Source organism: Silurus meridionalis, chromosome 16, assembly GCF_014805685.1.
Source record: "Silurus meridionalis isolate SWU-2019-XX chromosome 16, ASM1480568v1, whole genome shotgun sequence".
Classification (NCBI taxonomy): Eukaryota; Metazoa; Chordata; class Actinopteri; order Siluriformes; family Siluridae; genus Silurus; species Silurus meridionalis.
Genome location: NC_060899.1, coordinates 14,793,940 through 14,806,953, shown reverse-complemented (window position 1 = coordinate 14,806,953; position 13,014 = coordinate 14,793,940). Strand labels below are relative to the sequence as shown.

The window sequence follows — 13,014 nt, the reverse complement described above, 5'->3', positions numbered from 1 at the left end:
CTACTTTACATGGGATGGTGTGGACGCTGATTGCACACAGACTCCCAGATCCAAAGGGACTTATTCATACAAGGTCCCAGTTGAGTGTTAAGGGCCTTGTTTAAGCGCCCAGTAGTGGCATCTTGGTGGAGCTGGGATTTGAACTTATGACCTTATCAGAAGGCCAACCTTAATCTTAATTACTGAGCTACCCCTTCCCTAAGGCTGTTGTCCACAAACTTTTGCCAAAAGAAATGTCATTTCTTGTTTTTCCAAACTAATTTTAGTAATAATCTAAAAAATCTAATTTTATATATCTTGCTAGCAAAATCTTTCAAAAGAAAAAAAATACATAAAAAGTTGGACTTTGGTCTTTTTGGTTTAAAAAAAAAAACAGAAAATGTTTTGAAATATAAATGAATCAGACTCCAGCCTTAGTGTTTCCCGTCTCTCGCCTGCTAGGATTGACTTAAGGATGATTTTTCGAATCATCTTGAGCAGTTACACATGCCCGAGATTCATTTCCAGGTTTATTGAGTGACACCGTGGTTCGTGTCGTCAGGATTTTAGGCCTGAACCTGTTCAAGCTGGCCGAGCCCAAGCGTCCTCTGAAGCCTCGGAGAAAAGAAAGAAAGAAAGTGACGGCTCAGAACCTTTCCGACGGAGACGTCAAACTGCTGCTGAACGTCATCCGGGGCTACGACATCCCTGTCCGTAAACCGCACACCAGGTACGTAGAGACGTGGGTGTAAATCAGAATCTGTGTATCAGTATTTTAAACATTTTCATAACCATGGTTTCATTAATAGCAAACCTGCAGCAGTGTCCAAGAGCGCGTTTACATCGGCTCAGTCGTCTCAGACCGCACTCCAGGGGGGTGATTGGCCCCTCGGCCAGGTAAATCAGCTTAATTGCATTTCATAGACAGACAGTCAGACAGACAGACAGACGTGGTGGGCGTGGTCAGTTCCTCGTCTACACTTTCGTTGCTTCAAAACGTCGCGCCAATGAAAATTTCTCCCAATAATCACATTTATCTACTTTGGAGAGCGTTTTCAAAAAGTTTTCATTGACTCAAAACGTTGTCTCGGTGTGGACCGAAGGCCAAAACGAAGAAAAATATGTATTTTTAAACGTAAAAAGTATTAGTGTGGAGTCAGAAGATATTGTTAGGAACAGAATCTCAGCACTGCCGATCTGCACAGCAACAAAGATATTCTATGTGTGTGTTTGTGTTTGTGTGTGTGTGTGTGTGTGTGTGTGTGTGTGTGTAAAGCCCCAGATCCGGCCCTATGTCGAGGTCTCATTTCAGCGTACGGTACTGCAGACCTCCACAGCTGAGGGTCCGAACCCTTGCTGGAACGAAGAACTGCTGCTGCCATTCAGGTGAGCGTATTAGTAACCTGCTAACTAGCGCACGTACGGATTCAGTGTAGCAACGTTTCTCCACCCACTCTGTTCCATCAGCGCTCCGAACGGAGATTACAGCACATCCAGCCTGCAGGCCGCCCGCGACGAGGTCTTCATCAGCATCTTTGACGAGGTCCTGTACGAGGTGGTGGAGGTGAGACGTGCGTGGAGCTGTTCCACATAAATCAGAAATCAGTGAACATCTGTGGAAACATCCTTCTTTTTTTTAGTTAATTTTAATAATGTATCAAGGCTCTTGAATGGTGATCTGAAAAATCTATAGCAGGAGTCTTCAGACGTCTTCAAAGGTTATGAAGACACGGGGCAGGGACTCTTCAATTGTTACAATTGTTATATTACATTAAGACGATTAGAACTCTGTTGTTGTTGTTGTTCATGCTTTATTGTCTGTATATTTTTATATATATTTTTCAATCTTTTAAAAAGATTTATGCATCATATAAACATATATTCAGGAATTAAAGTCCAAATTTTTTTTATTTGAATATATTTCCAGTTTTATACATTTTCCTTTTATTGTCATATGAAAAAATTCTACATTTCCATTCGGTTTTAGGTTTTACTTTAATGCAATAATTTCAATATTTTTCAAATGAAATATTTTTTCTTTGATGTTTTTTCCCATTTTTTTGCCAATTTTTTTTTTGTGAATCAACATAAATACCACGGGTTGAAAACCGTTTTTGGAAACACCTAGTCATATGGGTTTTGAGGTACATACACGTGCCTTTGCGACAAACTCGGAAAAGCCAAAAACAGACAAGACAAGACTTGGACAGTGAATGAGTGGAGGAAGTTCTCTGGTGTCCAAATGTAACAGTTTTGCCTCTAAATTCAGAACTTGTGTATGATTGAGAACAGGAGAGAAGATGTTAGCATCCCCCCCAACAAGTCCAACATGGAGGTTGAAGCTTAATTTAGTTTGGGGTTGTTTTGGAGACTTATTCAGGAAAGTAAAAGGAATCCTGAACCAAAATGGCTACCGTTCCATACCTTTCAAGAGGCACAGCAAAGTATTTCAGATGAACGTTTCCATTTTTTCAATAGAAATCGAGTGGAACATCGGGACATTTCTAGATTTGTTTGGAGAAAGTAAATCTACAACGCGTAAAATTACAGAGTCTGTTGTGTAGAATCAAAAGGAACACGTCTCTGAAAAACCATAGAAGCCCATGAATATATACGTTTTACAATCGTTCGCATGTTTGAGCTTAGCTGCACGTTTAGGACTTCAGCACCTAAAGCACTTTACACTGTTTATTGAGTCAAATCGTGCGTGTTTTCCTGTGCTTGTGTTCAGGATGAGCGAGAAAAAGGAAACAGCGTTCACACGCGCATCGAGAGACACTGGCTGGGATCCATCAAGATTCCGTTCAGCACGATCTACATGCAGTCACGGGTACGTTGAGGGAAATCACATGATTAGGAATGGGCTGACTCGTAGCACTGTAGAAGGGGTCATGGGAAATAAAACTCAGATGATTTTCCAAATTCGGAATGAATCGTGTTCAAATCGTCTGATCGGTAGATCGACGGGACCTTCAAGGTGGCCACGCCCCCAGTGTTGCTAGGCTACAGTAAAGAGCGGAGCCTGGGCACCGAGGGCGGCTACGACACGGTGAGGAGTCTGAGCGAAGGCACCTTCCTCACCCTCTTCATCACTATCGAACCACAGCTGGTGCCTGGAGACACGGTTAGAGAAAAGGTGAAACTCGAAGACTACTCATTCAACCTTTAGGGTATCTTCCTAACCCCGGTTCTCTGATAACAGGACCGAGGTACCTCACTATGGGAATCACCTCAGTTGCCCTCGGAGGCAGGATTATTTCTGCCACATTCTGAAAATGAAGGAAAAGAGCTGTAACTGCTCAAGAAAGAAAAGTGAATGAGGCAGTGAATGAATCAGCAGCGACGTATAAAAGGAGGCGGGACTCCTGCATCACTATTGTGATTGGTCTGTCAACCGACAGACGTGGTGTGATTGGTGCTTCCAAGACTGGTCACACCCGAGGCAATTCCCATAGTGAGATACCAAACAGATGTTTGAAAGAGAACTTCCTTTCTTTCTTTTCTTATTCACAATTTTGATCACTTTTTTTTTCCCATTACATGAAAGCTTAATTTTCTTGTTCTGTGTTGTTCTTATTTCGCTGCTACATTTTGATAGATGAAGAATGGAAAGGTAACTGATGCATTCTCAGTACAGAGTGTGTGTTTTTGGGTGTAGTTTTAGCAACATCCTCATTCTGGATAGTCATTTCCCATGGAGAACTGAGAGAATTAACGGTGACGTACGTAAAAGGACATAGGTATCTGTCGTCAGGTGTCCACAAACCTTTGCCCATGTAGTGTATAAACGACCAATGAGACGACGTCATGCAGTTCACAGCTTAAAGTGCTCCCTTTGACTGTGCGTGCAGCTTTGTGCTGCCATCTGTTGGCGTGTTACAAAACTATTCCCAAAACTTTTTAATGCCACCTCGTATAAAGCATGTAAACTAAAATGTGTCCTTGAGTGAATCCTGACCTTTCCCTCAACTGTATGGTCTTCGGCTTGGTGAAGTTTGACACGCAGGAATCCGAGCGCTTGCTGTCGGCATGCGAGAGCTTCGAGAAGGACACGGGGAGGAGGTTCCCGGACCGACCCTGTCTCACCACTGTGGCGGATATGAACGGCAAAACCGTCTTCATCACACGCTTCATTCGAGCCCTCGGCCCTCCGCAGGAGCTGCTGGACGCTTTTCCCAACAACCCCCAGGAGGCAGCGGTGAGTCTGAGACATAGAAGCCAGTGGTTTTTTTTTTTGTTTGTTTTTTTCTGGAACACAGACATTCGGAACTTCTCTTTTGAAATCAAAACATCTGAACTTAATTACAAAAGAAAAAAAAAATCGTACGGAATCATGAAAATGTGCTAACGGAAATAAACATGAAAATATTTATTGATTTATATAATTGATCAGTTATAAATAATGAATCTAATAGAGCGTTTTTTGTGCAGCAAGCAGTCTCGTGTAAAAATAAACAGCATGTAGCGTCAGTGATTCGCCTCTAGAGGCCGCTCTCGGAATGACAGTGGACCGGAAAAACTATCGGTTAGGATTTTTTTACTATAGGTGCCTCGACCTCTTTTAATAACTAAGGAAAATATTAGTTTGAAAGACAACCTTTATTATCAAAATACAAATATATAAAAATATATATTCAAATTGAATTCTCTAAAGATGTCTCTGGCATTGTTTGGAAGGCTGTTCTAAATGTGGGGGCTGGCCGTAGTTTTGTGGACCCCTGCCCTAATTTATAAGCAATACTTTTATTTTTTTCAGGAGCTTGTCGCTCGATACGTGTCTCTCATTCCCTTTCTGCCGGACAGCGTCTCTTTCTCTGGCGTCTGTGATTTATGGAGCACCTGCGATGTAAGTGAGCATGAACAATTCCTCAAAGTCCTTTCTCTTCATACAGCTTTTTCCTAGAATTTTTTACATTGTGTTTCCAGCAATTCCTGACGCTGTTGGCGGGAGACGAGGAGGAGCACGCCGTTCTGCTCTGCAATTACTTCCTGTCCATGGGCAAAAAGGCATGGCTTATCATAGGAACTGCCATCCCTGAGGTACGAGGCTTCAGGTCATGTGATGAATACTGTTGTACTGAGTTTTACAGGTTTGATTTCTTGATGTATCTGCTCGATACGATATGTATCATGGCACGATATTTTGCAATACATCGCGATACTGTCAGCAAGGTGATATATTGGGATAAATATTATTTTAGGAAACGTATCATTAAGAACACACCACCATATGCAAAAAAAAAAAACATTTAACCACAATGCAGTGGGATCTGCATTTGCATAAATTAATATTAAATATTAATTAAAATAAAGTATTAATTAATAGAATTCATTATCTAAAATGACCCTAATTTGTATCACTGTAACATGTTAATTTAAATTTTTTATTTTTTTTTATTTTTTTAAACATATGCACATAGTCATTAAACACACCTAATATTGGGAGTGGGACTGATGATGATGATGATGATGATGATGATGATGATTGTATTATATTATTATATATTGCATTTTCGAGAAGTATCGCTCAAAGAATTATCGCGATGCTCACGTGTATCGACAATTCCTTACACCCCTATAATGAAGTATCACGGTGGTTGCGATGTGTATTAATGTCCGTACGTGTTATTGGCTCCAGGGTCCTACAGCGTACGTTCTCACCCAAGAACACAACAGCTACGTGATCTGGAACCCCAGTACGGGGCAGTTCTATGGACAGTACGACACATTCTGCCCTCTGCAGACAGTCGGCTGCCTGGTCAACGCCGATAATGTGAGCACACACACACACACACACATTCACACACATTGAGGAGAAATTGAAATACAGATCTTCTTGGTTTGCTTGGTGCTTTTCTCCGGTGCAGGTGTGGTTTAATATTCAGACATACGCCACTCCCATGAGGATGGGCTTCGATGTCACCAAGCCCAAGTGCTGGAAGCCGTTTTTCTCCAGATCGTTCCCCGACCCCGGCATCTCCAGCATCCAGGTGAGCAACGAAACAGAGCATCAACGAGTCGTTACCATGGAAACAATGAGTATGTATATGTGATTATGACCAAATGTGTGACATGAGTAAAAAAAGTCTTGTTGCATAAAGTGTGTTTGTGTGCGTGCGTGTGCGTGTGCGTGTGTGTGTGTGTGTGTGTGTGTGTGTGTGTGTGTGTGTAGCCTGAGGAGCTTGTGTACAAACAGACAGACAAGGCAGCAGCAGCAGAGTTACAGGACAGGTGTGTCTCTCTATCGTTTTTTCTCTCTCTCTTACACTCTTCTTCTCCCTCACCTACTTTCTCTCCATCTCCTTCGGTCTCTCTCCAACCCTCTTCACCTCCTTTTATCTCTCTTATTCCTGTTTCACCTCTTTCTATCTCTCTCCCCCTCTTCCTCTCTTTCTCTTCCTTTCTCTCTCCCTCTCTGTCTTCTTTTCTCTCTCTCCTCCCCTCTCTCCTTCTCTCTCTCTCTCTTCTTCTGCCCCTCTATCTCTCTCTCTCCTCCTCCCCCCTCTCTCTCTCCTTCTCTCTCTCTCTCTTTCTCTCTCTTTCCTCCTTCTGTGTCTCTCCTTCTTTTATTACTTACGAGTAAAATTTTATGTTCCGCAGGATAGAAAAGGTTCTCAGGGAGAAGATCATGGAATGGCGCCCCAGACACCCGACTCGCTGGAACCGCTACTGCACGTCCACCTTACGCCACTTCCTGCCGCAGCTGGAACGGAGCGGAGGCCGCGAAGTCGCCGAGGAGCATCGGCTCGAGCTGCAGAGTCTCCTGGGAGACTACAGGGTGAGTGTTGGAGAAACAGCCGATTATTCTCCATCATTTAGAAGAACGTTTGTGTTCCTGTTTAATCCTCAATCACACGATGCTCTTTTGCTCACCTCAGATCTCCGGCTTCCCCCTGCACCTTCCGTTCTCCGAGATTCGACCCATCGTGGAGGCGGTACACAGCACAGGCGTGCACAGCGTCGAGGCTCCTAACGTGGAGTTCGCGCTGGCCGTGTACGTACACCCTTACCCCAGTAACGTGCTCTCCGTGTGGGTTTATCTCGCCTCGCTAGTCCGTACACGCTAGATTGCGTAACACCAACCCAGGCAAAGCAGATCTTCATGAAGTTTGCTTTGTGCACAGTGGCATCGTCATGCTGGAACAGGTTTGGGTCTCCTAGTTTAAATTTCATGCATCTTCATCCAAGGATACAATTGTATGCCTTCAGCTTTGCAATGACAATTTGGGGATGAACCTCATATGATTGGGAAAGTCAGGTGTCCCAATATTTTTGTCCATGTAGTTTATTTTGGGATTTTTTACTGAAGATTGAGTATTTCTACTTGAATCTAATATATATTTTCAGTATCATTGGTTACTGAGGGGAAATTTTACTATCAAGACATACAACCATTGTTTTTTTTTTGTTTTTTTTTTATATAAAAACCATCCTTTCTTTTGCGTTATAACACTGTAGAGCAGAAAAAAAACTGACCAAAAAACCGACTTGGACAAAAAAAACGGATCAGAGAACGAAAATCTAGATCTCAATTCCCTGAGGATTTGGTTACTTTCTCCTGTCACATTCATGAACCGAAACCTTCTGACGTTTGTTGACCGAGAAGAAAAGCACGTATTTTTGTTTTCCATCTTCCTTTGAGTCTTTCAGTCAAAACAGGTCACATGTAGCGTCTCGAGAGAGCAAAACAAAACCTCCTCGGGACGTTTTCACCCATTTCAACCAAAAAGTTCATTTCAGCACGTTTTAAGTAAAATAGGAATTTTATATCCGTATTGGCAAATAGTGAAATATTTGTGGGTTTAAAAAAAAAAAAAACCTCAAATTACATTCAACATCCTTTTTTTCTTTTTATTTCTTCATTCACAAAAACATTGACCCACATTATGTTTGCTGACTTATTTTTGGTGTGCGTGCAGTTTACTGTAACTTTCCTGCAATAAAAAGATTAAAAATTTAAGCTTAAACCAAATCCCTTCCACAAAACAACTTTTTTTTCCTTATATTGTTTTCTAGACCTTTATCTCATCAGTCACGTAAACAGACTTTTACGTAAACAATGCATACAGACAATGAAATTAATTTTACTGATGAACTTTCTTCCTCACCTCTTTATTCTCTTTCTTCCCTCCATTATTCAGTCTTCCCTAATCCCTACCACACGCTATCTACTGGAGTTCCTGTATACAGTAAAACCCCTGTTGTACGAGCATAATTCGTTTGTGAAAATTGCTCGTAGGTCCATTTGCTCGTAGGTTCGAACTGATATTCCCCACAAGAATAATGTAAAAGTGATTTAATCCGTTCTGAGACTTTATTCGAATCGCTTTTTTTTGCACCTAAAAAGTATTTGTAGCCTATTTTAATAAACAAATACAGCGCAAATTAAAATTCTATTTACTTTCGTTTTCTCAGCACCTTCACTGATTTTCTTGAAAGACATTTTTTAAGATTTATAGAAAAAAAAAAACCACCATTAAAAAAAAGTTTTTGCTGCACTGAACAATGAGAGCGACACGAGATGAACTAAGCGACCGATGCTACCCTCGGCTGAAAGCGGGGAACCGGCAGCGTGGGTTTGCTCCTGCGTTCGAAATTTGCTCGCAAAATAGGGTCAAATTTAGCGAGCGAGGTCGCTCGTATCTCCGTTTGCTCGTACTATTAGTTACTCGTTCATCAGGGTTTTACTGTACAGTCAAGAGCTCGGCTACAAGATTCGGCCTCGTCCGAGATGCTTTTCTGCTCAGGACGTTTGTAAAGAGTGATGGTTTGAGTTCTAGTAGCTGTTCCTTGATCATCTGATCATCTGATTAATACTTAAACCATCACATCTAGTTAGACAGTGTACAGGTGTACACAGTAAACAGTATACACAGTAAAGAGGATGAGGAGTGCAAGTATAAAAATTTTTATTAAAAAAATAAAACAAAAATCTTTACAAAAATATATATACCGTATATATTTAATGCAATCGTGTTCCTCCAATTCACTCAATAATCCAGATGTTTAGACTGAATCTGAGAGCTCGGTTACTGCTTCTGAAATTGCTTCAGTTTCAGTACAAGGACCCGAGGGACTGAGGGATAGTTCGTGTTTGAGACGGACTCGTGCTCGACGGCCTGTGAAAAATCTTCTGCACGATCTCCTTCAGATGATTCCTGAACTTCAGGCCGACGAAAACGTAAAACACGGGATTGAGGCAGCAGTGTGAGAACGCCAGCAGCTTGCACACGTACTCGGCGTAGTCGAGATGATGCGTGACCTCGCAGTCTGTGAAATAGTTCAAGTTCAGTTGGGTTAAAGTTTGGAAGAAATTCACCAGGTTATAAGGAGCCCATCCGAGAAAGAAGGCGACAACGATGGTGAAAATGAGTCTCATAGTGCGGTGCCGCTTTTTGGTCCTGGTATTGATGATGGTCTTTAGGATACTCGAGTAGCAAAAACCCATGACCACGAAGGCGCAGAAGAAAAAGCCGTTCTGTACGTATGTAAATATGATCTTTGCCTTTTTGGAGTTGTACTCACAGTAGAGTTGTGAGGGATGTGCTGGATCTGGTATTTCCGAGCTGAAGATGGAAGCTGGTACGGCTGCTGCGATGCTCAGGATCCATGCGACGGTGGGGATTAAAGCAAAACCCTGTCTTTTTTCCCAGTCGGACAGAGGGTACACAACGGCCATGTAGCGCTGTATGGTCATCAGCATCAGGAACACCACGCTACTGTAAAACCCAGCGTAGAAAAAGAAGCAGACGGTCTTGCACGCAACATCTCCGAGATTCCACCCCCAGATGAAGTAGTGAACCCAAAACGGCAATCCGACAGAGAACAGCAGGTCCGACAGAGCCAAGTTCAGTATGAAGATGTTGGTCAACGATTTCATATTCTCATAGTGTGCAAGAATCCCCAGAACCAAACTGTTCCCTATGACACTGAGCACGAACACAATGCAGAAAAATAACGGTACCAGAACCGACCCGACTTTTGCCACGGCTTCCTTGTGGCACAGTTCATCCTTAAGCTCGCTCATGTCTGCATATTCATATTTGGGTTCCACATTGTTCGTGTCTGTAAAGAAAAAAGATATCACTAAACATGCAAAAAAAGCAAGAAAACAAGAAATGAAACTTCCTTTTCTAAAAAAAAAAAAAAAAGAAATTGCTGTGGAAAAAGAAACTTAAACAGTCATGCATATTTTATTGAAATATATTTGCTTAAATGAAGCCTCATTAAGTACATTTTATACACACCTGTTGCATTCATTCTTTTCTGTTCTCAGTAAACCAGTGTCTGTTATTGACTTCCTGTGTTTGTTTTATCTCCCTGACCAATTACACAATACTTAAAAAGATGTAAAAAAAAAAAAAACCCAAATAAGTAAAAAACTGACTTTTTCAATGCTCATGCACAAACCGAGTGTACAGACCTCTTATACTTTATAGATCCCTTTCAGGATCTGACAGATGATTAAATCGGGTTTTACCACTGCTTGCATAAGAACCGCCCATAAAAAAAAAAAAAGACTACAAGGGTACACACATTTCTATTTATTTGAGATTCTATCCAGGTGGGTCTCTTTTATTTATGTTCTGCATCATTGTAGTAGGACGTAATACTGTTTGTTTTGAATTAATTTGTAGGTAAAATGTTTTTGCATTTTGTATTTTCGCAGTTTTTTTTCTTTCGTGGCTGATTTTATGAATGAAGCAGCTGTTCCTCAATGTTTCGTTTTGTTCCACGTTTAGGTTTGTATGTAGGGTTTTTGCTTTCATGTATCTTTTTAGTAGCTTATTGCCAGTGGTAATTGTGTTTAAATAAAAACAAAATGATTATAATTGTTTTTAACATATTTGCAAAAAAAATACATTATTTATATATAATTAATAATAGATGCACTATATTTTTATTATTTAGAAAATGACCAATAATTTGTGAATGTTTTTTTCAATCTTCGATATGTGGATCGATTTCTCCTCACTTAATCGTGAACTTGACGCTTCACAACACTGCAGAGAACAAATTTTGCTATTAGCAACTTGTCTGGACAGAGTTAACATGCTGCTTTACGTGTGTAGTTTTAAGCATTTATGTATTTATAGTGCAATATAACATGAATAAAAATCTTTCCATAAAAATAGAAATAATGTCTGACATATAATTGTGCCTCCAAACTTGTGTTCATCCATTAGGTGTTTCCTTGGGACATAACACCAAGTTGGTGTAATGGTTCATAACATCTAGCTAGACATAAAATATCAAAAATAATAACCCATATTTTTACGACAAGGAAAGTATAATATAAAAAAACATAGATATCTATAAAATGTCTTCATGTGGTTGAGGCTTTTATCAGATTGTGGTCCAAAAAAATCCTCCACTGATTAGCAATAACCTAATAACATTTACTTCAAAATGTCGCCCTGAATGAGTAAACATGCGGTTTCATGTTTGTCTGCTCACAAAAATATAATGTGTCATAAAAACAGACTCGATTTCAACCAGAAAGAAGTGCAGCCTCTAGTCTGAATAATTTTCCAGTAACTTTTCACTATAAACCCCAGCTAGATGCGCTAGTTTCCTTTGCTGTATGCTACATGTTTATTCCTGTCAGCAATAATATACATTTCATTACTTTTTGTTTCCAGTCTGTGAGCAGTTCAGTTTTATTTGTGCAGCCTTAAAGTATTACATATACTATTATTAACAAAAGTATTGGGACGCTTGACTTTGCCGGCTAATCGTAGTTCTTCCCAAAATTGTTAGCATGAATTTTTAGCCGCACAGTTGCGGTGCCATTGAATTTGTCTTTCCCTTGAACTAGGATCAAGAATTTGATCAGTGAAATCCTTTAAACATGAAGGCTTCCTCAGTTACTCTGGTTCTTTGCTAAATCCTGGTTCCTTTCAAAAATGATGGAGAAATTTGATCTAGTTTATGGTTTTTAGCTTTTCTGCACGTTTGCTATCTGTTTAAACGCATCCCTGTGTTTATAAGTAACACACCATGTAGACTGACGGATCTAGCTTGCCCCTATGAAAGGGCAAAATGTGGTGTCTGGTGCCCTGCAATAGATTTGCGTTCTATCCAAACATTTAGCAACTGAAGATCGGAGAACTGTGGACATCAGTGTTTTTGTTGATTTTTTGTTGTGTTTTTGTTTTTAATTATGTTCACGTAACTTGAAGCGCAGTATGATGTGAGTTTTTTCATCTGTCTTATGATCTGTCAAATGTTTATCCTCCCTGTTGCTCTTGTGACTGCTGTGACATCCAACTTCTCCTTGGGGATTAGCCAAGTTCTCTCAAATCTACTGCATTATGTAAAATTGGAAAATAGAATGAAACCTAGCAATGGTGTACACTTAAACTTATTCCAGAAGTATTTATTAACAAATCAGTGGTTAGTTTAGTGACCCTACTGGTTGATATCACTTTGAATTTACAGCATTTAGCAGACGTTCTGGAAATCATCCACTGAGCCTCTTCTGAAACTCTGACCCATTTTAGGACTGTAAATGTGATGTTTTGTTCACAAGTGAAATACAGAAGGAAACAAAGGTTCTTGTGAAATCATGCATGTTTCTTACAGGAAAAAGCTTAGCTGGTAGTTCCAAATTTCCACTTTCCCTGTATGACTGGTTTAGAGAGTCATGAACTTTACAGTTGTTGCTGTTTGATCACATCAGGCCGTGAACAGTTTATGTTTGTTGCAAGTCCACGTCGTCTGTCCTATGAAAAACCTTCTGCAGTGGATCTTCATTTTCATATATATATTCATACATATATTCATTTCTGTCTGTAAAGAAATAATATATTGTTAAACATACAAAAATTATTAGTTTACTTTGTTCTAGTTTCTGTATTATATTACGGTTTCAATTCTCAATAAGTGCACTTTATACAGGCCTGTCAAATACATTCTTTCCTCTTCCTCTTGTTTCTTTTAGATCTTCCTGGTTTCAGTTAGTGAAAGTAAGTACAGCAGAAATGTATTAAAATTTTTTTTTTTTTTAACAAAAAAACCCTGATATTGTGCGTT

General features: G+C 40.2%; 2 protein-coding genes across 5 annotated transcripts in view; one reads left to right on the top strand and one right to left on the bottom strand.

Annotated features, from left to right (window-relative positions):
- The window catches only part of cc2d2a (coiled-coil and C2 domain containing 2A), a 30,895-nt gene that overhangs the window by 17,344 nt on the left and 537 nt on the right, over window positions 1-13,014 (top strand). For 2 of the 4 annotated variants that reach the window (XM_046869533.1, XM_046869530.1), the window contains exons 26-40: window positions 542-709; window positions 789-876; window positions 1,256-1,365; window positions 1,447-1,543; window positions 2,711-2,809; window positions 2,939-3,115; window positions 3,578-3,592; window positions 3,974-4,177; window positions 4,736-4,825; window positions 4,906-5,019; window positions 5,618-5,752; window positions 5,847-5,969; window positions 6,152-6,210; window positions 6,580-6,757; window positions 6,858-7,951. In XM_046869533.1, the coding sequence (XP_046725489.1) occupies window positions 542-709; window positions 789-876; window positions 1,256-1,365; window positions 1,447-1,543; window positions 2,711-2,809; window positions 2,939-3,115; window positions 3,578-3,592; window positions 3,974-4,177; window positions 4,736-4,825; window positions 4,906-5,019; window positions 5,618-5,752; window positions 5,847-5,969; window positions 6,152-6,210; window positions 6,580-6,757; window positions 6,858-7,046 (1,846 nt within the window). In that variant the 3' untranslated portion in view covers window positions 7,047-7,951. Of the gene's footprint in view, window positions 1-541; window positions 710-788; window positions 877-1,255; window positions 1,366-1,446; window positions 1,544-2,710; window positions 2,810-2,938; window positions 3,116-3,577; window positions 3,593-3,973; window positions 4,178-4,735; window positions 4,826-4,905; window positions 5,020-5,617; window positions 5,753-5,846; window positions 5,970-6,151; window positions 6,211-6,579; window positions 6,758-6,857; window positions 7,952-12,922; window positions 12,948-13,014 lie in introns of those variants that run through there. The other 2 variants (XM_046869529.1, XM_046869532.1) reach the window with 2 other exon arrangements.
- On the bottom strand, window positions 8,456-12,896 carry LOC124398959 (chemokine XC receptor 1-like). Its single transcript, XM_046869534.1, has 2 exons — window positions 10,227-12,896; window positions 8,456-10,044 (listed from the first exon to the last, which is right to left on the bottom strand). The coding sequence occupies exons 1-2, from the start codon at window positions 10,237-10,239 to the stop codon at window positions 9,035-9,037; spliced, it is 1,023 nt and encodes a 340-aa protein (XP_046725490.1). The 5' UTR covers window positions 10,240-12,896; the 3' UTR covers window positions 8,456-9,034.